We start from the raw sequence: 27,674 nt of genomic DNA on the forward strand, positions 1-27,674 counted from the left end.
AAAATAGTGTTGAAGCAGTCTCTGATTAGAACTGCCCACTGTATCTGGTGCGTGTGTGTGGTGAGCAACCTCCCCTGAACAAGAGAAACCTAAATCATTTACCGTACTCAGCCTTATGTCTTATGTCCTTGATGATAGTGTCATTCTAAGGCCAGCAAGCCAGCTGAAGGAGTATCACAAATCATAGACAGAAGCAAAAGAAGAGGTAGGAATGAAGGAGCTAACAGAAAAAGGCCAGAAGTCTTGGCTGATTTACTAGTAACTGGGGGTCCTGAGAAGGATCAGGAAAGCCAAAAGTTTATAAAATCCCCACAGTATCATAAAAGGCAGAAGACCTATAATGGGAAGGACGTCAGGTTTGATTATAGAGAGTGGAAGAGGAAACAAAAGTTATATCAGAATTTTGTAGTAGTTTAAACATCTGGAAATAATGGAGGAGAAAGATGGAACAGATGGTTAAAAGGGAGCTGATCTGAATCCAGATTTCCCTAGGACTCCCAGACAATGGATTCTGCAATCTCCAGTCAAGCACAACTTGTTGAAACCCAATCTGCTTCCTTTTGGGATGCAGAAATGGGCAACATGGATTTTTAAAAACCTCATGCTACTTATTGCTTCCACACAGAGCACGGCCTTCCCATTTTAACTATGCATACATATAAGGATTTTTATTTATTTATTTTTTAAAAAAACAGTTTAAACTTCAGAAGTTGGCAGAAATGTAAGATTCTGATTTCAGCACGAAATATAAAAAGGATAGATTCTGTATGAGACTGGGCAGGCAGAGGGTAGGGAAGACAGCAATCTGATATATACTTATTTATTTAGATTTATAGCCCACTCTACATCAGTACCAATACCAAAGCCGAATAGTACATAAAATAAACTATTTTGAAAAATCTACAAAACATCCCAGACACATTCCTTCAAGACACTACAAACAAACAAACAAACAAACAAACAAAGTTTAAGTAAATAGGTAACTCTAAACTTTGTACAGAAACAATGAAAGCACCTAGTTTTCATGCAAATTCTGCTATATCCTCTGTACTACTTTAATTAATCTCTCTTAGTCTTTTGGAGATTCAGAATTGTGCTGATTCTATGATCTCATTTTGTTAGCCACAAGAATGAATTCAGGGTAGAAGCAACCACAGCTCCAACATGTGGGGGAGATTAACATACTTTGGAAAGGCAACCCTCACATTTAAAGTTCTGTCTGCATCATCTAAGAAAAGAATTTCATTGTGATGGTGACAATGCAAGGCAACAGACTGAAAACTTGGACTAAATGTTAATGTTACACTTTTTTGCCTATTAATTGACTGTCTATTGTTTATATGGCAATAAGCAAAATAGCAAAATAAATTAATTGTGAATCTGGAAGATTGTGATTTAAATCTCACCTCTACCATGAACTAATTGACCTTAAGAAAAACCAATATATTTTCTGTCTCAGCACACCTGCAAATTAGGGGATAATACTAACCTCATTTACATGATTGTTGTAAGAACTATTGAGAATTGGTCACTCAAATGCTATACATAATTTTCATTACTTATTATATATTTATCAGATTTGGGGGGTGGGAATTAAAAGCCAGTCAAACAAAAACAAAGCCCAGCAGCTAAAATAAATTGAAATCACAGAGATGAATGGGTTAAAAAAAAAACCTCTAGAGAGCATAGGTTTTCAACCTTTTTGAGTCCACTACATTCTTTCTGCAGCACCCCTGTGGGGCTCAGGAGCCCAGTTACGTCACCCCTTTCCTGCAGAGCTGGCAGCCTCTCACCCTTTTTCATACACCCCCCCTTGTGGACAGTGGCGTAGCGTGGGTTGTCAGCACCCGGGGCAAGGCAAGTAATTTGTGCCCCCTAACCCGTGGATTTGCGCCCCCTAACCCTAACCCCCAGATGTTGCGCCCGGTGCGGCCGGCCCCCCCTGCACCCCCCACGCTACGCCACTGCTTGTGGAGTGTTCCCTCAGCCCCCTCTCCTTGGGAGTCCTCCGGGCAGCTACTGCTGCAGTCCCTGGTCTGTGATCTACCCCACCCCTGCCCCAAAGAGATGCCTCTTCACACGGTCTCATAGGGGCCTGGGACTTGTCTCAAAGACTGGCTGGCTGGGCTCCCTTACCTGCTTGCTTGCTTACTCTGAGGTTACCTCGGTTCCTGGCAACCAGCAACCCCTGGCCAGCCCAAGAGGCAACATTCACCCATGGAGCTTGCAGTCAGGGCTGCAGCAACAAACAGCTGTGCAAGCCTTTGGGAGGCAGAGACATGAGAGGGCATCAAAGGAGGGAGGAAAGAAGGAGGGCAAAAGCCAGTATTGCCTGCAGCACCCCAACCATCATTCAAGGCACCCAGGATGCCACAGCACACTGCTCTATAGGAAAATAACCGCTAGTTTAGACAGTGGCTATATGTAATGATTGGTTCAACTGTTGAAAAATAGGTCAGTCCTGGTCATTGATACAGTTACTTCCAGCTGTCCTGCCTGTAACTTTGTTGACTTTTTAAAAAAAAAACTTTTAAAAAAAGACTTAAAGTTAATGGTGTGAAAACATAGACTAAGAGAGCACAGGTGGTGCTCACAAGTCAAATATGAGACAGAAAAACCTTATTGGCAGCAGAGAGTTGAAGTTCTTTTTGGTGAAGCTCTTCTGAGTTGGAGACTGTTTTCTGAAGCCAGACCCTCTCCCCCTATAAAGCCAATTGCCATCTGCCTAAAAACAGTGCAGTTATATTCTTATTTTCCATTGCCATTGTTCATATTTGGGATTATGATTTGAACCTATGCTAATATTGCTTATGAGAAGTTCCATCATTTGAAACCTGGAGTAAGCAATATACTATTTGGTGAGGTCCAGATGTCCTCAAGCTATGGATGCTCAACCCTTGTGTTGGAAGCCGCCCAGAGTGGCTGGGGAAACGCAGCTAGATGGGCGGGGTATAAATAATAAATTATTATTATATATTATTATTGCCCCAAACACATCCATTGGGGTTGATTCATCAGTGTGCTTGTGTTCCACATCTCTTCCTAAGAAAGGCTTGCCTCACTGCTATGAGAATTCTTTAAATATCAACTAGCAGGCAGATAGGGGCAAGTGACAGCTTTTGTCTTGAAGAGCTTCTGCTGGGAAACCTCAGAAATCTAAAGCACTAAAGACATCACAGGAAAATCTATCTCCCCATGGCTTCTACTGACAAAGCTAAGCTGCAGACCAGCACTTTACATGGTGATAAACTATAATCAGCATCTAATGATTTGAGAACTATGTTGTGACACATATCTGGTAGATAAACTGTACATAAGCAGGCCAAGTTATTTAGATTTACATTAATTCCACAATGAGTGCCTCACCACACATATAGCAGGGCTCAACTATAACTTCTAATCCAAGTGTACCAGCTTGCACTCATCAGCACATCTGGGCTTTGTTAAACAGTACTGCTTTCCAGAAGCTATGCTACTCACCCTCCCAACTCCAAATAGAGCCCCCACAACCAGTATGGCACCAGGAACCAGTTAAGAAAAATTACTGGGAGGGGGTAGTTAAACTGTGGCCAGAATATATGGTGACAGTTGCACTTCATCCTTTCAATGATACAGGAAATACAGTATGAACACTGAAAGTCAATCTGGAACAGGCAGCTCAGTTTACTGGAATGGCCTGGTCAATGCTAAGCATTTTGCTATGAATTTGTCTCTATATTAAAACCCATTCCTGCTACTAAAAGACTAGGAACTTTAAATTAAAACAACACTAATACCATATCCTCTTTCTGAAATACTTCTCCTCATCCAAAGTTAAACACAAGCACACAGAGAAATTAAAGAACCAGAATGTCTTTGCCAAAACTCTTCCCTTCTCTTTAACAGTAACCAATCTGCTAGTTGAGTGGGTGGGAATCTGATACTGTGTGAGGAATGCAAATAGGGAAACTGAAGGAATCATCACAGAATGCTACAAAATAGGTAGTCATTATTTGGTTGCTGAATCTAAGTTGTTCAATCAAACTTTTTTTATGCATTCTGATGACTGAAACACTCTTGCAGAGGCTAGTCATGTTATGAGTTAATTTCTTTCTGCTGCTACCAAACTGAGTTTTCTAGTTTTGTTGTGTTTTTTGCAAAAATTAACAGTTCGTTCATGATGCACACTTTATATTGTTCATAGTTTGAGAAATACATTGTTTTACTCATTAATTTTTATTATTTATTTAATTAATGAATACTCTTGGCTCTTAATATTTTAACCAGTTTCCGAGATGATATGCTCTCATCCATGGTTGCCTTTTTTCCTTAGGGGTTGCTGGGAAGAGATTAACAGATTCATGAGGCATGAACTCCCCTTTACACAGCAAAACTGAATCTCCAACATGGAACCTACCTACTTATTGGGTAACAGAAGTTATAACAAAAAGTCTACATTTCATAGAGCTAATTCTGAAAATGTTGATGTTACACTGGCTACTTACCATTCATCTGGGATAGAAGTTGTGAAGCATTTTTAAGGAGTAATTTTGCTTCTGTACTCTAACCCAAAGGTTAGTGTGGCTACAGAGTTTCTGGAAAACTCCAGTTGACTTCTTTGTGAACTTTATTCTACGCTAAGTTGTAAGATAAATTAGATGTCAAAGAGCTGGATTTGAGAGAGCAATCTAGATGCTGTCCTAGCCCACGCTGCCAGATGAAAAACTTGAACTCAGTTTTTTATTTCTGCCAAACTATTTAATAACTCTGTTGCCAAGTGGCCTGTCTCTTGGGCCTTCTAATCTGGTCTGCTGCTTCTGGTCTGGTGGAGGATGTTATCCTGTCACCAGTGTTGATGTAAGAACCAATTGCAAGCCCACTTGGCTTCTGTACATGGAATTGAAAGAGGTGCCATCTTGTACTTTGCCTTGTGCAACAAAATATATTGTGTTGGTCCTCCATAGGCAGAGGTCTTCAGTTGTTGCTTTCATGGTGGTTAGAAAATGAGACAGAGCTTGTCCTGTCCCCATTGCTGTTAGACACATATCAAGTGGAATGTATTAAGCAGAATGATACTGATGGTTACAAAATGCTTTAAGGGGTTTAGAAAGTTACCTACTACATATATGATTTGTTCTTCAGTCTATAGAATGGAACTATAATGCTATGCTGAACAGGTTATTCAACTGATAGAAGGGCAGCCAAAAACACCACATAAAAGGAGGTTTTCAGGAGACACCTGTTTATTAAAAAGTATTTTCTGTGAGAGTTACAAATCTCACATTCTTCAGGATAAAAACCTAAGAAGCTCATGATAGGAAAATACTCTCAAGGCTTTTACTTGAATTTTTTGCATCAAGCCTGCAGGATCATAGATTCTCATAATACTAGAATTCTTTCCTCTCCTCATATTGTTGAGGATGGATGTCAAATGTCAAATGCCAAGAAGCATTTTATCAGCATGGTGAAATGAAAATATGTATTTTACATTAAAGTCTGTGTATCAAAGCCTTTTGTTGGTGAATGGCCATCTTGCTGCAAAGTGACAGTATTTATTACTCTTCCAGTAAAGCTGAATATTACAAAAACTGTAAAGTTGATTTCTGACCTGTTTTAATGTTGGTTTTAACTATCGGAAAAAGAACTTAATTGAGCAAACATTAAACATTTTATTTCAATATTAAATGTTAAGTGAAAAACCACTGCTACCAGAGTACCAGTGCTTTAGAAGAAACCTTTGGTGGAAAGGCTTTTTGGCTCCAATTTGCTGCCTTTGGCAACAGAGTAATTTAGTTGTAATAGGAGTGAAAGTGAAGTAAATGGTGGTGGTGGTGATGGCTGGGGGCCCAAAAGTGGCTGTCCAAAGATGGGAGCTGCTGCTAACTATCTGGCAAATGAATTACTTAGCTAAAAATCACCAAGAATAGTTTAAGTGACTTCTATAGCCTTTCAGAAGTATCAATTTTCCTTCAAACAGTTCTCCCATGTTTGTGTTAGCTAGAAAAAGGAGGAGGAGAGCATATGTCTCATAGGTTGTACATGAACTTTTCTGACAGTAAGCTTTGTTATCTACTAATCTAGGATAGCATCTTAATAATAGGCCTGCATGCCTATAACTCTCTCAAAATAAATTGTGGGACTTCTTACAGAAAATAAGGCTGGGTTTCTGATGTTCCTAGAGTTACTACAGGTAATAAACACTTTCTTATTCCTCCATGGAAGCTAAGCTGACACTTACAGACACGATGCTCCTATTCAGTCGCAGGCACACATGGAATAAACTGCTTATCTAGACCCATTTTAATCAGCCCAAGCTGTAACATGGACTGAGATTCCATCCAGAACAAGATCAATGCTACTTTGCCTGGACTGAAAGGCCATTCACACAGAGCAGCTCTGTCTTATTTGGATTTAGCTTTCAGTTTATTAGTCCTTATACAGCCCATGTTGACTCCAGGCACTTGTTTCATATCAGAGAAAAATAAAATGATCAACGATTTTTAATGTGTAGGACTTACTTCAGTCTTGCACGTAACTATTTATAGGACAGATTCCTAACTGGTTGCCTTTAACCTTTGGCATTTTCTCTTTTTGAGAAAGTAAGAGAGTCAGCCTTCATAGCTGGAAAAAATAGCTGGAAAAAAGGTGTTGTAGTAGCTTTCAGTTTGGGGAAGGCATGACATGTGAGGAAGTAGGTAGTAGCCAAGGGGATTTGCCTAAGGCAAGCTGCAAATTGCATGGCAGACTCACATACTGAATCAAACAATATTCTCGTACCTGTTGCTTCAGCTGTTGCACCAAGCGGTCTTTCTCTCGTTTAAGTGCAGCTACTTCATCTTGGGTTTTTTTCTTGGAGGACGACAGCTCCAGCAGAGCAATATTGGCATCTTTTTCACTAATGGCAGCTAGAAGGGCTTCTTGCCTGAAAAAGAACAGGAGAATGGCTTAATTGCACGTACATTCAACAACATCTAATTGTACCTGGTCAAGTTTTTAAGTTTATTACTGCCACCTGCCCCAAGTCCCCCTTTAAAATCATGCTATTAAAAATGATTGTCATATGAATGCCAAGCTGCTAGATCAATGCAATGATCAAGAGTGGTATTATGTGGGAAATTTAAATGAAGGTGGCTCCCAGACACAGCCACCTAGCACTTATTGGGGTGTGGCTGGTGCTGTTTGCTGTTACCTCCAGTCTGTGTCTGCCTATGTTCCCATGACACAGAAGAGAGGCCACTGGAGGATGCTTTGCTGAAGGGGCTGTCAAAACAGGAGCCAGGCCTGGGAGACCTCTCCAAATTGCAAATTATCCACCTCTACCTGCATTCTAAATGGATAATATAAACCCAAATAGTCTGTGTAGAAGTTTGCAATCAGTCCCTAGTTCAAGGTGTGAACTCAGTACACTTCAAACTACTCCCCCTCCCCCCGTACAATATGCAGCTAGGCCTTAAGTAGAAAAATTCCCCACAATAAAGGTAATGATGTGGTCACATGACTCAGCTTTTATTCTCAACATCTCTATAGAAATTCTGTATAATATAAAATAAATCAATATTTGCTTTCCCATAGCTACAATGTTTTGATCCTCATTCTTCTTTCAAGATTCTCAGACTATAGAATCACTGCTCAGGGCTAAGACAAGAGATAATGAATGCCTTAATCGCCACCCCAGCACCTTAGTCACTATATCCCCAACACAGTGTCTAATGATTCAGGCCAACTTTTGTCATTTTTTTTTTTTAAAGATTGCTCCTATTTCCACGATATAAACATGCAAGCTGTCAGCTGGTACAGTGGTACCTCGGGTTACAGATGCTTCAGGTTACAGACTCTACTAACCCAGAAATAGTACCTCGGGTTAAGAACTTTGCTTCAGGATGAGAACAGAAATTGTGCGGCGGCGCGACAGCAGCAGCAGGCCCAATTAGCTAAAGTGGTACCTCAGGTTAAGAACAGTTTCAGGTTCAGAACGGACCTCTGGAACGAATTACTACCTTCCACATTATTTAACTAAAGGATGTTGGTCCAAATGTGATACTCCTTGACTGGTTTTATACTTGAAATTATTTATAGCAAGATTACCTAACCTGTGGCCCTCATGATAGTGTTAGCCAATGTGGCCAAGAATCATAGGAGTTGTAGCCCAACAACATTTGGAGAGCCACACAGTTTGGCCATCCCTGATTTACAGCTATAACCCACTCTAGATCTTAAGACAGGTATATGGCAAAAAAGCATTAGCTTGTCCTCTCAGACCAATATGTAGCCCGATATGAAAGTCATTAACCTAGGCTTGTTGTATGTATGAATGTAAGTGTAAATTGCTTTGTATAATTAAAAGAATGCCAATCTTGGGGTGTATGATACCAACTATGAACTAGGAATTTGACAAGCACGAAAGAAAGGGAGGGGAAACATGCTGGAATTGGCAGAAAAAGATAACGAGTGTACACATAGTCCAGCCACACACAGAAAGCTATCATGTCATGCATATTGAACTTGAAAAGTTACTGTCTATTCTTATATTAATCTGGGCAGATCCACACATGGATACATGCCATTTGATGATATTTTGCCACTTGATGATTAGCAGTTGAAAGTATCAACTGCTGTCACTGAAAGCAATGTGTTTCAGCTGGTGCTAGTTAAGGAATATGAAAGCTCTGTCTATAATATTTGATCTGTGACAGCAGTTTCACAGGTGTAAGTAATCACTCCAAGTTGCTGTCATCAACAGATGACTAATGAATAAACACAGAGTCTGTCAAGACTGGCCCGTACGGGCAGGGGTACCTTTACCTTTACCTTATGCAGTTTGGGGACGCAGGTGGCGCTGTGGGTTAAAGCCTCAGCGCCTAGGGCTTGCCGATCGAAAGGTCGGCGGTTCGAATCCCTGCGGCGGGGTGCGCTCCCGCTGCTCGGTCCCAGCGCCTGCCAACCTAGCAGTTCGAAAGCACCTCCGGGTGCAAGTAGATAAATAGGGACCGCTTACCAGCGGGAAGGTAAACGGCGTTTCCGTGTGCGGCTCTGGCTCTGGCCAGAGCAGCGATGTCACGCTGGCCACGTGACCCGGAAGTGTCTCCGGACAGCGCTGGCCCCTGGCCTCTTAAGTGAGATGGGCGCACAACCCCAGAGTCTGTCAAGACTGGCCCGTACGGGCAGGGGTACCTTTACCTTTACCTTATGCAGTTTTGGACAGGTTTTTCAATGAGTAAATTATTTTAATAATTTAAGTCAGGGGTCAGCAACCTTTTTCAGCTGTGGGCCGGTCCACCGTCCCTCAGACCATGTGGTGGGCTGGACTATATTTTGAAAAAATATATGAATGAATTCCTATGCCCCACAAATAGCCCAGAGATGTATTTTAAATAAAAGCACATATTCTACTCATGTAAAAACATGCTGATTCCTGGGCCGTCCGCAGGCCAGATTGAGAAGGCTATTGGGCCGCATCCAGCCCACGAGCCTTAGGTTGCCTACCCCTGATTTAAGTCCTTATCCTATCGCTGACAACTGTAAGTTCTATGAACTGCAGATTTATTCTACTATCAGAACTCTACCATCACATTATTCGACAGTAGCAGCACAAGCATTGTGCAAAATAATTCCTGGGCAGAAATATAAGTTGAGAGTGAATTACTGGAAGCCCTGCACTTGAAATGTACTGATTTTTCCCTAACAATACAACCCTGTGTAAGTTAACTAAGAAATAAGTCCTAAGGCTTAACTCCCTAGTTAAGTGTGTTTACAGCAGTCTGTAGCCTTTACTTTTTTTAAGCAAGCCATTCAGACCTCGACAGATCACAAAGCACATTCAGGAAATCTGAGGAATTCCCCTGTTAACAGATTGCCAAGGCATACTGCAAAGGCATCTTGGAACTGGCTTCAAGGATATATATTGGTCTCCTAGTTAAAGGCTCATCCATGGAGCAAGACCATTTGTTGGTCACATTTCTCCCATTCCTGCTGCGGAATGATATGAATAAATCACTGGGCCGAGGTCAGAGCAGCCTGCCCATAAAGTGATTCATGGACCCAGCAGCACCATCCCTCAGGACTATGTACTTTATTACAGTAAACCTCAGAACAAGATACAATTTCCTGTCTCAAGGAGCAGCTTTTAAATCAGGACACCTGGACAGCCCTGCAACCACTTAGAAACAATAGATCTCAGCCCTACCAGTGCTTCTTGTTGCTGGCCTCTGCTCACCAGTGAGCTGCTGAATTTCAGTTTCAGAGGTAACTACAGTGGCCCCAAGGTGATGGAGTAAACTTCTTAACACGCTCAATGTTCTCCTTGTTCTAGATTTGTTATTTTCCCCATTAAAGAGACTGGTATGTTTTTTATACTAATTTAAGAATAAGGAATGCTCTGGCTGCACAGATCACAAAGCTGCTATGAATCTGACTTTTTAAGACTAATCTCCATCACCTATAAATCAATACAGGAACATATTTTGACAGTAACCCAGGTTTTTGATCATTACACAAACCATTATATTGTTCACAAAGGCTATATTTCACAATTCTTTGCTAAGTGATTGCTATCAATGCTGACCAATGCTGCATATCGTTCAAAGCCATAGAAGGACAAGAATATTTACTGAACGGGGTGCTTTACCTTTACCTTTTAGCTAAGTCTAGGCTTGCTAGTTCAACTTCCTTACGCTTGCAAAAAAGATAGACCCAAAACACCTTACTTATAAGCTGATTCAAATGCAATGCATTGGATAATGATTCCAGTTTAATGTAAAAATAAAACTGTATTAAGAGATTACTGTTTATAGTACAGAGATTATTTATGCAGTTGATAATAATGCCCAATGGGGTCTCAAAGCCCTGATGATTCCTTCTCCCAAACTGAAAATCAACTTCATATATGAATAAAACCCCTACAATACTATTTGGGTTACATCTCATCTTAATTGCTGCATATAGTACATATATGCACATATATACATATAGTACATAGCACATATAATAGTTATTTACCCTGAGAGTATATTGGGGGCCTTTAAATCCCCTCAGTATTTTGGATGTGGAATGTTTCTCCCCTACTTTGTTTAAAGTGGGGGTTAACCTTAATGCAATTTTAATTGAAACCCTAAACAAATTTCATGAATTTACCACCCCTTTATTGTAGGTGGCACAGTTTGAGGAAAATATTTCACATATTTTATAGCCTTTGTAGGTTAGTTGTAACCAGCAACTGACAGGGATGTTAAAAGCAGCAGCACGTGGTCTCTGCTCCTCTTCTCAACTATCAAAGATTAGAAGCATGCTACAAAAATGTTGCCTTTGTTGTAATACAGAAGTCATTACAGCAGTCAAAGTTCACCACAAACCCTACCTAGGGGATTGATGCTAATAGCTTTCATGTGGTTCCAGAACTGCCAAGTTCCTTAGAGAGAACAGTGTTCTCAAATATAGGCCAAAGCCCTTCTCCTTCCTGAAGACACAGACAGAGGCCAATGCATGCTCAAAGCAGGGGTCGAGGTGAGGGGAGAAAAGCAGTAACTGCTTGACAGAAACAGACACCTTTTCACAGAGAACTGCCATTGACATTTTCTGTCCTGGACATCACTGTGGAAAAACTCTGAGGCTAACTTAAAAATAGAGTTAACAAATTCTTGAAACCAAGAATGAAGTTCAGAGCGTCAATAAAGATAACCTGAATGATCTTATTACAAAAAACTGTGAACACTATGACAAACACTGAAATGCAGCTGGGAGAAAGAAGATTTTGAAACCCAAGCTTTCCAAAGCTGGAAACATTTTAAGAAATGAAGCAAATACAGTGAGGGGGAAAAGGACTGAGAAGGTTTTTAATGACAGGAGCCAAGTTTTCAGATAACCTGTGCGGGACAGAAGACTGAGAAAGTGCAGCCCTTCTATAAATAGCCTTAAACAAACAAACAAATAAATAAATAAATAAAAAACTCCTTCAGAGGAATATAAAAAGGCTGCTGGTTCAGACCAATAATCCATCTCTTCCAACATCCAGTTTCCATCAGCGGTCAGCCAGATGCATAAATAAGCCCTCAAACTGGGCATTGAGGCAACAGCTCTCTTCTGCTGCTTGCCCCAAGTATTCAGAGTTACACTGTCTTGGCATATGGAGGTTCATTTAATTGTTAAGACTAATAGACTCCCTCTGTAACAACTGTGTAGAACAAAAACAGGGCAAATCCTAGAATTGACAGGAAGCCTGGGCAAGCAACTGCTTACAATAAAAAACAGTTTTTATAAAAGCTTCTGCATACCTCAATCTACCTTTTAGATTCAACATGTAAAACTGATTAGACAACAAGATTATTACAGAATTTCCATTTTAGGAGTCATGTCAGAGTCAAAATAGGTTTTAGTCCAACAAGTCACAAGTACTGAAACTAAGTAATACAGGCTCTAAAAAAGTGGTTAAAACCAAAACAAAACCACCCAGATGCAGGGTAGCCTAAGGTTGTTTCCTATTACAGGTTCTCTTTACATGGAGAGTATGGAGTAGCTTTAAGATGGTTCCAGTTATTCTGAGAAAATGAGGATTCTCCCAGAAGGGATGTGTGTGAGATAAAGCGTTGTGTGTAGCTAAGAGAATGGGGCTCCATTTCTGCCTCAAAGCTTGTTTGCACAAATCTGCACCGACCTCACGGTGACTATTCATAAAGCATCCCCAAAAGAGCTGTAAAATCTGCTTTAAGCCCAGGTGCTGTAATTGCTGTCTGTCAAAACAGAACTGTTTTCTCAGTAAACATTTCAAAGCGCCCAGTGCCAGGTTGATTAGTTTGAGGGTGGGTGGGTGATGGGAGTGGTGAATGAGGGACAGAATAAGACTGATGGCCTGTAGACACTGAGCTTTTATTTAGTTAAAGCACCCCAGAGAGACTCCAACTCCACAGTTTAGAGAGAATTCTTGCCTTTCTAGCAGAACCATACAAGCAACAGGAAGGAATTGTTACCAAAAACGTCTGGGTTCCCGACATGGGAAATGTAAAGCGGTTCAGGAATCAAGAGGAGATCAACACAATGCCCCAACTGGAGTTATTGATCCTGCTGCTCCCCAAGCATCCAAATCTCAAAATGAGGTAATTCCTTTTAGCACAGGGCAGAAGACTTTTCCCACCACATCCCCCTTCAGCAGAAAGTGCTTGCAGTTAAATCTTTCCCTGATTTTATTCACGTCCTGACCTTTAAGCTGCGTCCTACTTATGTCCCTCTAAGAAGGTGAAGAAGTCTCCATTGGTGCTAGCAAATGAAGACTGGCTGATGTACTTATGCACCTCAGACTGTGTTTAACCTCAGTTCCCATGCTACTGGGCTCCTAAAACAAACACCCAATGCAGAAATTCTATTGTAATATTATTTATTTATCTAGTCATTAATTGATATTATATTAATGAAAATATTATATTAAGTTGAGTGTATGAGAGAAGGGAGTACTCAAGCCATATTTTGAAGGATATGGAATATGATGTCTGAATGTTACTGGTACATTAATTGTTATTTGTCCATAAACATGCTGTATCATACAGTATTTATTGGTTTGCCTCCTGTAATCAGTATAAAAGTGTTACTTAAATATCCATTTCTTTTGTCATTGCAACAGAGATTGAGTGCATTCTCATGACACCACGGCTGCCATTTTTCTGAGTTGATGGGTTAAACTATAGAGCACAAGGAGTCAGATGCTTTTACACAAGACTGTCAGCATTATTAATTATAGTTTCTCATAACTTCTCACCAAAGTTTTGCTCCCCAATGATTTCTTTGGAAATTGGTTTTTCAGGCAATGGGATGTATCCAATGCCAGGGACTTCTGTGAGTGCAACAGAACTTCTTTCTTTCCTGTTCCCTTTGTGGACCCTCAAACTCAGCTCTTGGGGGTTAGGGGCTGGGCAGATTTTAGGGGGGTGCAGGGGGGAAGGAAACACAGGTCCTGCTGCACCAGTGGATCTCCACTAGCTCAGCACTGGATACAATTCGTTGTTCTTTATTTGGCTTACCTTACCTTGTTGTGCAAGTTCAAGATTAGAACTGCACTTTCTTGGCTCATGTATTCCCATCCACATTTTAAAGTATTCATTACACTGTATATTTTTATTTATAAACCAACTTGAATGTTTACTATGGAACTTCTGTGGTTTTAATATGGAACAGTGTTTCAGAAGGACACAAAATATACAAAATGAAAAGCTAGTTACTTTGGGTAGAAAAGAGATAAATAGTATCCTGCCCAACCCACACCGTCATGGCTACCGAGTTTTGAAAAACAACACTTTATTTCCATTTAAGATGGTGCTCTTTCCCATGAACTCAGACACATACGATATCTTTAACAGAAGAAAAACCTTCTTTTTCACTTAAGTGAAAAACCATAAAACAGAATTTCACCTACGCATACCATTTCATAATCGCTGTAGCTGGAGATACATCCTATACGTTACAATATCAGGGGAGTAGCTTGCTAATTAAAACTTTAATTAGGTCTACATTAGATTTTATCCATTTTCCCCACCTCACAACCATGTTTAATACGAATCTAACAGAACATTTTAAATATAGCAACTGTGATTTACAGAGATTGTGGGACTCAGCATGTGGCTTTGCAACTCTTGTTCCTTGGAAAGCTTATCAGATCAAGACAGTCTTAATACACTTGTATCTCTAGCCTTGATGGGCCACTCCTCCCTATCAAGTTGGAAACTATTTTATGGGCCACTTGCAAAACACTTAAGAGTCTAATTCTTAGCAGTTTTTTTAAACTGTTCTGCATGAATTAAAATTGTCTAAGTATAAATTATTGTGGATTAATCCTCTTTTAAAATAGTGGATATAAAAAAAATATGTCCTAATATGACGAAGAAAAGGTTCTTCAACCTGAAAATGACCCTTTCATAAATATTTGCCAATGGTTTCAAAAAGAGTTTCCAGGTTTGCACTAATGAAAAGCACAAGGCTGGTGGGCAAGGAACAGGACAAGCAGAAGGGTGACATGGTTGTCTTTTCAGTCTCAAATAATACCTGAGAACTATTAATTCCTTGTTGGGAGTCCAACTGCAGGAAGCACTGGATGAAGGAATGCATGAGCTGTACAAATATTTAACATTAAAAAATGAGACAATACAAAACACTAATGCAGCTATTTATTTGTTTAACATTACCCCATTATCTGTTGTACAGTGGTACCTCAGGTTACATATGCTTCAGGTTACATACGCTTCAGGTTACAGACTCCGCTAACCCAGAAATAGTACCTCGGGTTAAGAACTTTGCTTCAGGATGAGAACAGAAATCGAGCTCCGGCAACATGGCGGCAGCAGGAGGCCCCATTAGCTAAGGCGGTGCTTCAGGAAATCAGCCCTGAGTGCTCACTGGAAGGACAGATCCTGAAGCTGAGGCTCCAATACTTTGGCCACCTTATGAGAAGAGAAGACTCCCTGGAAAAGACCCTGATGTTGGGGTGATTGAGGGCAGAAGGAGAAGGGGACGACAGAGGACGAGATGGTTGGATAGTGTCCTCGAAGTTACCAACATTGAGTTCGACCAAACTGCGGGAGGCAGTAGAAGACAGGAGTGCCTGGCGTGCTCTGGTCCATGGGGTCACGAAGAGTCGGACATGACTAAATTACTAAACAACAACGAGTAGTTCCATGAACAGTAGCAGTTAACAGAGCAGTTGTGGCCAGGGAATAAACTTGCATTAGCAATTTAATATTGTTTCAACTACAATATCATAAAAGAGATTGGTTGGGATTTTTGTAAGTTCTGACAGATATTTCACTAATGCTGGCTACTTGGATCATAGGATTAAGATACCTGCATCTCAAGTTTTACTCTTATCTCCCCTTGGAATTCCTAAGACATTTCCACATGGTTTTTTTTTTAATGAAGGCCAATTCTACAAGAATATTAGTCATTTTTAAACTTTGGTATGTTTTCTCTACTGTCTATCAAATAAGGGAGTTGCTTTTCAAGTATTAGCACTCCAGAGCTCCAGTTCTACTAACAATAATCAATAGTTGACTTAACAATCATTATATTTTTTCAACAGAAGTGGAAAGGCTTTCAAAATAAGGTGGTATGTTGGAAAAAGTATGTTGTGGGGTAAGTGATTCCAACCACAGTACAGAACAGTTAGATTCCCATAACTGAAAAACATGAAATAGCTGAATTCATTATCATTTGATTGTCTTGCCAGAACTCTACTTTATGATATGATTATGCAGGCTCCAGTCCTATGTTTTCCAAATCTCTTTAAGCCTGCAACTGTACTGATATTTCCCCCCCCAAGAGAACATAAGATGTGTTGTGGTAAGTACTTTTTGATGACAGAAACAATAAACTGAAATAGCCTTTGGAGCTGTAGAGCTAATTTTGAAATTTTAATATTTGTGGCAAGGAAAATACTGAGCAGTTATGGAGAAACAGAATGGTTGGTGTATGATGTAGAAAGAATGCCAAATAATCAAAATAGCAATTTTTAATCAATATTCATTCCAATACCAATGCCTTTCTCATACAGATAACTGCATTTCTGTAAGAAACTTTGGCAGCTACTGATGATCCCAAATCAGCTTGCTTGTATCTCTGCACCTGAATGTAATGCACATTCCTAATGAAACACAAGTTATTTTCCAGGGGCCTATTTATCCGTTTTCCTTCACTGTTGTACCTTGTTTTCGTGAAACATTCTAGTATCCACTGCCAGAAGTCTACTATATGATATGATTATACAGGATCCAGTCCAAATCTGTTTTCCAAATCTGTTCAGCATCTTTTGCTACCACAATCCATATTCTATATCTGAAAACTCAGAGATACTGGTACATGTTCACAGCTTTTCTTATATTTATTAAATCTATGTCTTGCCTTACTTCTAATGAGTTTAGGGCAGCATATGTTGTTCTCCCTCTCTCCATTTTAGCATTGTAACAACATAACAAAAGAGTAGCCCAGCTGTATCTAACCAAAGGCTCATCAAATCTAGCATTCTGCTCTCACAGAATGGTATTATAATGGTTCCAGTTCTACCTTCAGGACCGAGTCCAGAAAGTTACAATGGGGACTATCTTATCTCCAGTCCTATTTAATATCTACATGAGGCAATTGGAAGTGGTCACTGGAAGTTTCGGAGCAAGGTGCCATCATTATGCTGATGACACTCGGCTCTATTTCTCCTTAACATCTGAATCAGGAGAGACTGTGTAGTCTCTGGGCCACTGCCTGGATGTTGTGGTGAAATGGATGAGGAAAAACAAGCTAAGCTTGAATCGTGGCAGGATGGAGGCAGTGTGGGTGAGTAGCTCCTGTTTCTGAGAAACTGGCAAATTGCCTATACTGGATGGGGATGTACACTCCCTGAAGGAGCAGGTTTACAGTTGAGGGTGTTTCTTGATTCAGCTCTTTCAAGGGTGGCTCAGGTAGCCTCAGTGGCTACAAGTGCCTTTTATCAACAACGGCCATTCCTGGACTGGGGGAGCCTGACCACAGTAGTTCATGCACTGGTTACTTCAAGATTGGACTACTACAATGCAATCTACATGTGGCTTCTCTTGTGCTTGATCAGGAAGTTGCAGTTAGTACAAAATGCTGCAGCATGATAGCTGACAAGAGTGAGACCTTGTCAGCATAGAACACCTTTGTTCAGAGGTCTGCACGGGTCGCAGATTTGCTACTAGGATGAGTTTAAGGTGTTACTATTGGTATATAAAAGGGACGCAGGTGGCGCTGTAGGTTAAAGCCTCAGCGCCTAGGACTTGCCGATCGAAAGGTCGGCGGTTCGAATCCCTGCGGCGGGGTGCGCTCCCGCTGCTCGGTCCCAGCGCCTGCCAACCTAGCAGTTCGAAAGCACCTCCGGGTGCAAGTAGATAAATAGGGACCGCTTACCAGCGGGAAGGTAAACGGTGTTTCCGTGTGCGGCTCTGGCTCGCCAGAGCAGCGATGTCACGCTGGCCACGTGACCCGGAAGTGTCTCCGGACAGCGCTGGCCCCTGGCCTCTTAAGTGAGATGGGCGCACAACCCCAGAGTCTGTCAAGACTGGCCCGTACGGGCAGGGGTACCTTTACCTTTACCTTTATTGGTATATAAAGCCTTTAGCAAGAGGCTTTATCGTAGGCTTTTACCCACAATATTGCCTTACCGCATATGTGCCTACCCAGATGTTTAGAACATTTGTATGAGTTTTATTGTTTATTCTGTTGTGGTTTTAACTTTTTGTATTTTTAAAATTATGGTTGTACATTTTTAAAGGAATGATTTTATTGTTTTATCTTTTTTTGTAAACCGCTTTGAGGTCTTTTCTACAACCAAGCAGTATATAAAGTATATATATATTGTGAGAGAGAGATAGAGAGAGGAAGATTGAGAGATTGTTAAAGGATTAACTGGTCCTTCTTTCCTCATGTCATAGCCTGCAAATTCGCAAATCATCCTGCACAGTTAAGAACGTTGACAGACAAATAAGAAAGTGTAACATCCACACAGTTTTCTAACTTCAGTGTCTTAATGGCTACATTTTAAATGCTTGAATAATTCCCCCCCCCCCCCTGACAGGCTACTACTTGTGCATAATCAGAGAACACTTACTCCAATAGGTTTCAATCTCTGCTGGAGCTCTTTGGCAGCACCTCCAACCAACTTAACAGCATTTTTATTTCCCACTGCCTCAACTAGTCGTTGGAAGGATAAACTGTATCAATCACCGATTAACAGGATTAGCTGAGCACTGAAAAGCAATGAAGATGCTCTTTTGCAAATGGGTTCAGAAACAAATGCATAAGAAAGAGGGTCAATAAGATCAAAACTCTAGGAACATAATTTGGGGAATGGCCTGCTTCCTGATCTGCTCCCTTGTGGAATCCCAGGGCTAAAAGCAGGGCCAGAGCTAGGGAGTGGTAAGGTGGGCCCCCACCAGGGTTGCAGGCAAGGTCCGTCCCCCCCCCCCCCGCTGCAAAATCGGCTTAAAAATATGTCCATAAATATGTCTATAAATAAAAATATTGATCATTGCCTCATAAGAAAATGTTTTAAATAGAGGGTGAATTAAATGGGTGGAGGATTGGAGGGGAGGCAGAAATAAGAGCTAATTTGTCTGTGGCTAGGGGGCGCAATCTGGATGGTTCTGCCAAGGGCACAAGATCACCCAGCTATGGCTCTGGGTAAAAGTAATGTCTGAATAGCCCCGTATGATTGGCTTGGAATGGCTGTGTTACAATGAAGTTATGTAACAATGGGAAAGATACATGTATTGCTGGGATTCGTTCCCAGAGATCCCTCTAACGCAGGCATGGCCAAACTTGGCCCTCCAGCTGTTTTGGGACTACAACTCCCATCATCCCTAGCTAACAGGACCAGTGGTCAGGAATGATGGGAATTGTAGTCCCAAAACATCTGGAGGGCCAAGTTTGGCCATGCCTGCTCTAACATCTTGATAAACATTGGGGGAGCTGCGTAATAATCTACATAGGCGTGGGGTGGGGCTTGTTCAGCTACTGGATATTTTAGCTTGTTTTTCACTAAACCTAATGGCCTACAGCAGATTACATGTCCCAATACATGAATAAATACGATATATTATATGAATACATGAATAAATAAAAATTTAAATACAAATGATCAGGGTTCTGGGCCAACTCACAATGAAGTGCGATACTAAGAAACTTGTCATAACAGCATCTATTTCAATGAACTCCAAGAAGCCACCCTGAGAGCCCAGAACTACACACACACACACACACACACACACATGCAAAGCAAAGCATACCCTCACATGCAATCCTGTACCCTCTGCGGGCAATCAACTGAAGATGAAATCTAATGTTTTGTGAATAGAAACTTGACCAGACTGAAATGGTTAATTATACCGGCAACTCTGACCAAACTTTCCTCTCACGCATAGTTATAAAAAAAAAAATAGAAAAGAAAGAAAAGCGATTTCTGGGCAGATAATTACTTGGCATTCTCTAACCTATAATCAAGTTTAAAAACACACTTTGGTTTCCTTGAAATATGTCACGGGAAGCAAAATATGAAGGGGCTCTGAAAGCTTGGCAATATTCTTCGAAATAAACTCTTGGAGTGCTGACAAATACTTTTAATTAAGAGTCATCTGTTTTTCCTTAATTCTTCTTCTTAAATATGTAGTTTTCCTTACTTCCCCAAGTCAGGCCTCACTGGCTTACTGCATATCTACCTTGCAGTGGAAAGAAGAGAGAAATGTGTGCCGGATACGGACAACTCCTTTGGGTCAAACACCAGTTAAGACATAATCTGAAGATGAAAGCTGCCTTCTTCAGATGACAGCTCCATGGTCTTATACTGTATATTGCTATTTAGGAAGCCCCCTTTTGCCATCTGGGGAACAAATGCATATACTGTAATGTGCAAGTCTCCCATGTGGCTTCATTGTCAACAACAGGGGGACATCAATAGCCTCCATTTTGGGCAGTCAATCAGTCAGACAGTCATAAAGATATTATGATGAAAACCGTACCAACAATCATACAAATGAAAGTGTGCAAGCAATGTGAAGCAAAGCAGCATATTAACATAGTAAAGATCAAGTGACAGGGGATGGGGAAATGAAGCTAATATGTCCAAAACAAAGTTCAGGCATTAATGATTTCATGGCTGAAGTAGACTGCCAGGAGAAGTAGACAGGTGATCAAAATACTATGCTGCATATCTTCGCAACCAGAGCTATTTTTAAAAAAATATATAATAAACGTATTTATACACCACCAGTTCACACAGTATAACACAGTAGTATACAACAATATATAAAATATAAAACAGCATAAGAACAGTAAAAGAAAACCATTAAAATGACTGTCTAATCAAAAAAATTAAAGAGTTATATAAGACTGTTTACCATAGGCTAGTAGGTGTTTTATTTTCATGCGCTTTAAAATTTTATATTCTGATTTTCAAACATCTAGGTCACAAAGCAGCTTACAACAATAAAAACACACAATGCACAAAATGTAAAACATAAATTAAACCTCAAAAAACAGGCACCTGAAACTCAACAGATGGCGCCTGTCTGCATTCCAGTGGGAGGGAGTTCTACAGAGTTGGGCCCACAATACCTCACAACTTCTAATTGATATAAGTTGTGCTTCTATGGAAGACCGCTAATAACGCTACTTCACTATAACTGGGATGTACAGGGTATGGTGGCGCTTAAGGTACCCTGGACCTAAGTTACTATGGGTCCATCTAGGCTATCTCACTGCTTCCAACTATGGTGTCTCCAAAAAGCTTATAAGCAGGGCATGAAGACAAGAGTCCTCTCTGGCATCTGATATTCAGAGTCATACTGCATGATGCAATGACTAGTGCTGCGACTTGGAAAACCTGGGGTCAAAGCTCTGTTGAGCCACTGAACTCACTGGGTGGCCTTTGGCAAACCACTATCTCTGTCTAGCCTATCATGGTTGTTATGAAGATAAAATCCAATAACCTCTTATAAGCGACCCTCAGCTCCTTGAAGGCTGTGTAGGATACAAATCTAAGTGTACACACACAGAGTACCTCTTAGGAGTTATCTAAAGTGCTAGGATTTGAGGCTGCAGAAAATTACACAACAGGAAAAGAGCCAAAATGTTTTGAGGGAACGACATCGCCAATGTTAACCACAATTTTTTCACACATCACCTAGTATGCTGTGGCCTAAGTAAACATGAAAAGTTAGTAGCAGTAGAAATGCAGCAAATTAAATTGGAAATGTGGGGCAATTGGATGTAAAGATTAAGGACTGCTTGCAACTACTTCCAGAAAATCCAGATAACGTAAACTGTATGCTCTGCAAAATATATTCAGTAGTTAAAGTAACATTATGCATCTGCCTTTCATAAACACACATGCTGACCTCACTTCCCTCATTGCCTCCGCTTGATCAAGCTGTCTGGTAACTCCAGCTGATGGATGCAGAACACAGTGGATATATATTTTCATGCATTTCCTCAAGTACCTGTTGGTGGCAAGTTACATTTCTGACTGCATCCAGGAAAGTATACCTGTTAACTTTTGCCTTAGATAGATTCTATTAAAAAGGGGGAAATCTTGGCAAGGCCAAGAGTGAGACTTGCCCACTGTCTGGGTTCCCTTCCCACCCAGCCAAAGGGGCAGACTTTTTAGTTCATTATCACCTCATCAGCATTTCTGTCAGCTGCCAATGGTGAGAAAAAAGACTAAGCCACTCACTAATTCCTGGCTTTTCTGCCTCCTCCAGCAACAGCAAATCCAGAACAGATGGGCACTGTTTAACCCTCTACACCCAATTGCCTGCTTTGATCAGGCCAATCAAGCCAGTTAGGGTAGAGGGTGACTAACACATAGCATTTATGCAGCCACCACAATGAGGGGGGCACAGTGGGAAAGGGCATTTTTAAAAAATGGCATTAGGGAGCTTTAAGTTTTAGAACTAGAACATGAAAATGAAATCATTGGTGGCTTGAGACCTGGAGATTGCCACCCTATATACTCCATTATAATCATAGACATTGCTGCTAGGAGGAGAGCCTACCCAAAGAATTCAGGTGCCAGGGTAAATCCTGACTCTTCTGAGCAGCCTATAGGCTTGTTCGTTTTTGCTGTGCATTGTATAACTCTTGTTGTTTTCTACATCTGTTCCTTTTTTCCTGCTGGTTTTTTACTTGAGTATTTTTGTGTAGAGATCATATACTGCACAGTGCCTAGTGCTTTTAAAAATATTTATTCAAAATTAAGTGAGAGGAATAATCCAAGATCTGCCTGTGGGCGCTTATAGTCAAAAGGTGGGATATAAATCATCCAAACAAACAAGTAAATCATTGTTATAAGATGGCTAAAATTGTGAAAATCAGAAAAGAACTGTTACTTAAAACAAGCTTTTTTTTAAAGAAACAAAAAAAAAACTAGCAAGCACGCACATTCCTGTACATTTACAAAAGGAACCAGTTAGTTTATCACTCACAGGATGAAGAGTGGATTGAAGTAGAATAGCTGGACGTTACTGAAAATCTAGAAACGAAATTAAGTAAAATGGGAAATGCAGAACAGGCATAAGTTTCTTGCCAACTCTACTAGGTTTTGATGGGAGTTTTTTCAAAACACTATTGCTACTAACAGAGTCATCAACCTGACTCCACCATGCCAGCTCCACCAAGATGCAACTGAAAACGGGTAATCAGATTCCAAAGATGTATTATTTGCTTTTTCTGGGGGGAAATTTGGTCCTGCTCCTTTTCGATATTTCTGGTGCCCAAATCCAGGAACCTCAGTCACAAGAGAATGAGAGAGGAAAACAAAGTACTCCTAAACTTCTGAAATGTTTAGCTGCCAAGTTTTTTGTTGTTGGTTTTTTTGGTCTATTCTTCCTGCACATATATGCTACTGGTCCCCATTCCAAGGGCCAATGTGTAATAGGCCACTCACAACATGAAACAGCTTCAATGGACAGTACGGTGCAGACACAATAATAGTGGACAAGTAAGACTTTTTGTGACATTATCATTGCCACATACATAATAGGCTTAATCTGAGGTCTTAGTTGCATCCAGAAAGACTTGTGAGTCTTTCTCCACCATAATTTTAGCTGTCTTCCCTTTCATTTCATTGCTTCCAGCTCCCCAGTGAACCAAGGAGTTTTCTGAGCTCTGCAAGAAGGAAGAGGATGCTTAAAAGAGGTTGGCTCCATTACCTGGGCCCTCTGTATTCTACAGATTGGCCAGGATGTTGGCAGAACCACAGCCTTATCCCTTGGAAGCTCCTGTCACCTCAGGAGAAATCCACCAGGATCCATTAATCTTTGAGGGGCTGATCATTCTACTAGGCTTCCTGCTCCTGCAGAGTTGTTATTTTCTCTCCTTCCTGCCTGCAGACCAGTACTGCTGCTGATACAATATATCTGCAATTATTCATTTCCAGTAGACTGTTGAACAGGCCACCTGGCAAGGGCTCATGACAGACAATGGCAACCCCTCTTCCCTGACCACTTGGTCTATGCTGCTACACCACTGAGAAACCTGGTAGACATAACTGTACAAAACAGACACCAGCTCCTTCTTCCACCCGTGTCTCAGTGATGCAAACCAGATCAGTGTGATTAACTGGGATCAAGTCCTGCATGAGAACTTGACCTGTAATTCAAAAGCAAGATGTGTGGACCCAATTGGGAACTGATATGGCTAACTGGATGTCTGTTCCTCTGCCCCTCATCTGACTAGTCAAATGGCCATCATAACTTCTTACTTAAATGCTCTGAATATGTGTTTCAACCTCCTTCCTTTCTTCATCAATAATTATACTCTGCTCTAAAGTTAACTTTGCATATTAGTACATCTTTCCCACATTTTTATTTGTGAACTACCAGAATATCACCCTATTTTTTCACGCTCCCCTACTCCATTTCTTCAAAAGAGAGGGCTATAATTTAAAGACTGGCTATAATAAACGCAGAGGAGCAATGCACCCTGTCGGCTTCAAAGCAAACAAAGAGCTGCATGCTACAGTGAAACACTCTGCCCTAAAGCATTTTGTTTTCTTGGGAAGGCGGAAACCTTCATTTTCAAGCTACAACAGAATAAAAGGTCAGAATATGATCCATGAGAATGTATAGATGGTGTTAACTACAATAATGATAGTATGCATATATATTAAAACAGAAATAATCACAAATCCATCAAATGGTTGCTGCCAGAATCAAAACCAATAGTGTATACAAGTGCATTCTAGCCAGTCAGCTTCCATTGTTCCAAAAAATTTGGCAGCTTTACCCAAATCTACAACACTTTGCTGAAGCCACTAATCTAGGAGAACTTGAGTGTTTCACATTACAACAAATGTAATTCTGCTCCCACAATATCAGTATTCTTGTGATATTTTGAACACTGTTATACCAAACCATCTCATCAAATCCTGTGATACAAGGTATTGTACAAAATACAATGGATCTCACTTCAAGAGCGGAAAAAGAAGCAGGGGAACCAGAATGGTGTGGGCATGCCCCACCCATTGACAGAAAAGAGGCATATATTAGCCACAGCCATGCTTGCTCACAAAGGTAAGTTATTTGCATCTCTCTGTTCAGAGCGGAAGGGAAGGTGGGTATCCAATTCTGGTATCTAATGAAATATGGCCCTAATTAAGGGGGGTTCAATGTAAGAGTGTAAAGATGAACTGAGCAGGAAGAATAAACAGACTCTCATGCATTGTGGATTTTTGAGGGGTATTTACTGATACCTTTCCTAGACACTGCAGGTGGTACTAGCAAGCACCCTGGCAGTGTGGGTGATCTCTGCATATAGATTTTGACCTATTCTTCTTAAAATACAACTTTTAACCAAGACTTGGAGACCCACTTGGAGAAATGAGAAATAGTTAAGACTAAAAAGTGTTTATATATATATATATAAACAAAATAAAAAATCATGTACTATAAAAGGCTTGTTTTTGATACACACTATATGAAATGAATACTCTTAGATAAAAAAAATGCACAGAACTCTCCGAATTAGTTTCCCCCCCTCTGCAGTTGCAGGGTATCGGTATACCTGGGTTGGACATAAAGCAGGTCTTGATCTTAGTTTAGTCCATATTTCAGGTGCATTTGCACACTTCTATGAACAAGAATATTAAGTCAAATTCAAGCAATGGAGCTACATCTATTTACATGAGGGATTCTTTGACCTATGATTTCTTCCAAGGGTAAAAAGCAAGCAAAACAACACCTGAAGAGGGTGCAACAGACCAAACAGCTTTGGAAACATCACTATACATTCCATTTCTCCCATTGCAGAAATATTAGTCATACATTCCATGTTGTAAAGAAGCTATAAGACCACTAAAGTGAAGCCTTGGAGTGAAGTGTCTTGAAGTGATATGCGCTGTAAATAGAGAGTTAACCAATTATTAGTATTGGCAGGCTACTTCATTTTTGGACAAATGCAAACCAAATATATTTGGTAGCTCTATAAAAACAACCTTTAATCTTCCAGAAGAAGACTTCCAGCTCTACATTAAATACTGCTGATTTTGAGCTTTACCTGCAGGATGGAGCTTACGCTTCCATTCTTTTTTACCCCATGCTGTTGATTTCCCCATGTGCTTTAGAGAAGCCTTGCTTGGTGTCCCTCTGACAAAACCATAATTGTTCCTTTGTAGGCAATTAAAGGCTTACTTATTGTATTTTGAATGTAGTTCTGATTAATTCAAATTCTGTGTATTATATTTACATCCTTCATTGGGATCTTGTTGGCTGGGAATTACAGAGCAGTCTGCATTCAGAACACTATAGATTTTTGCCAGTTTGTGCCATGTTTCATTTGACATAAAGGCTATGAAATTATAGTGCAAACCAGCCTACATTTTTTCAAAGCCAAGGTCCCCAAATTAGTATGCTTTGTTTGCAGTTCAAATGAATATGCCATCAGCCGAAGGCTTCTCTTTCTGCATCTTTCAAATCAAGATCATCAGTAATGTCTAACTCAACCCAAAGAATGGAGGTACTCAAGACCACCTCTGTGAAAACATAGCAGACTGCTTGTCTCTATTCGGAGCAAAAGATTTTAGGCGATCTTAACTATTCATGTCTACAAACAAAATGAGCAATAAGCCTCAGTATTTTTACTGCACAAGGAGCAGAAGAATTATACAGCACAAAACATGCTTGAAGAAAAGTAAAAATAAAACAAAACAGAACAGAAATCCAAATTTAGGATGATACTTCCTAAACAGGATTATTGCTCTTTGGAACAAAGAGCTAATATTCAAGCTTATTAAAAATGAGTGGGATGATGAATACGTTTCTTAGACTGTGTCCAGATAGCAGTTTACTTCATGGTTTGTTTAGTTCTGTGGTGCTAAACTGAAGGGAGGGTTAGGGCAAGGCGAGGAACTATGAGTCGTACCCAATAGCATTGTGGTTTTACATCAGTTACTTAGACTATGCCATTCTCTGTCTGCCGTTTGGAGTAGCAGGTATCAACTTGGGAATTGTTACTGCAAGTGTCTAGAAGGCTAAATTTCAAGGCTAAATTTGCACACTTGACATTCCAAAATAGGAAGCAGCCATATATGTATAAAACTGAAGCTGAAAACTTACAAAGCATTCTACAAAGAAGTAAATATGACACAAAAATCTTTGTAGAAACCAATTCAATCACAATCCAAAGAAAGAGATAGTTGAGAAACTATATAGTTTTTAAAAAACAGAAACTGAATGAATGAATTCCTCCCAGCCATTAATAAAATAGAAATCCAAAAACTTCAAAGCTTTTGAGAGTTAGTGAAGCATATAATTCCAGGAATAAGGCAAATGGCTTGTTGGTTTTCTGCCTAACTAGTATTCACTTCAAGGTTCCTCTCAGAACAAATTGATTCATAAACAAAAGATCCTATAAAACCCAAACACAGTGTAGATATTTTGGAAAAAGTAGTATCAACAGTTTTCAGCCATAAATATTTACAAATCATTCTAGCAAACAACTGCCCAAGTATCTCTCTGTGCAGTCTAGACTCAAACAATAGCTTCCAATTCTAGCAGCCAAAGGCTGCAAGGTCAGCATAGCACTTCCTCCTCCTGCTCTGGTTGCTTAGCTTCAAGGTATCTGCTGGCAGAGTCAGAGGTCAAGTCTGAGGGACACTGAAAGGTCCATGCATCTTTCTGCAGTTGAACAAATGTGCAGCAATTCGAGATGATTGTGGTGGGGAGGAA

The 27,674-nt window shown here is 40.3% G+C and overlaps 1 protein-coding gene across 12 annotated transcripts in view; it reads right to left on the reverse strand.

Moving 5' to 3' along the window:
- ERC1 (ELKS/RAB6-interacting/CAST family member 1) overlaps positions 1-27,674 on the reverse strand; it is a 178,889-nt gene that overhangs the window by 38,195 nt on the left and 113,020 nt on the right. For all 12 annotated transcript variants that reach the window (XM_079992268.1, XM_079992274.1, XM_079992264.1 and 9 more), the window contains one exon: positions 6,757-6,901. In XM_079992268.1, the coding sequence (XP_079848394.1) occupies positions 6,757-6,901 (145 nt within the window). The remainder of the gene's footprint in view (positions 1-6,756; positions 6,902-27,674) is intronic.

The sequence above is a fragment of the Podarcis cretensis genome (genome assembly GCF_951804945.1).
Source record: "Podarcis cretensis genome assembly, chromosome: 10".
NCBI classification, from domain to species: Eukaryota; Metazoa; Chordata; class Lepidosauria; order Squamata; family Lacertidae; genus Podarcis; species Podarcis cretensis.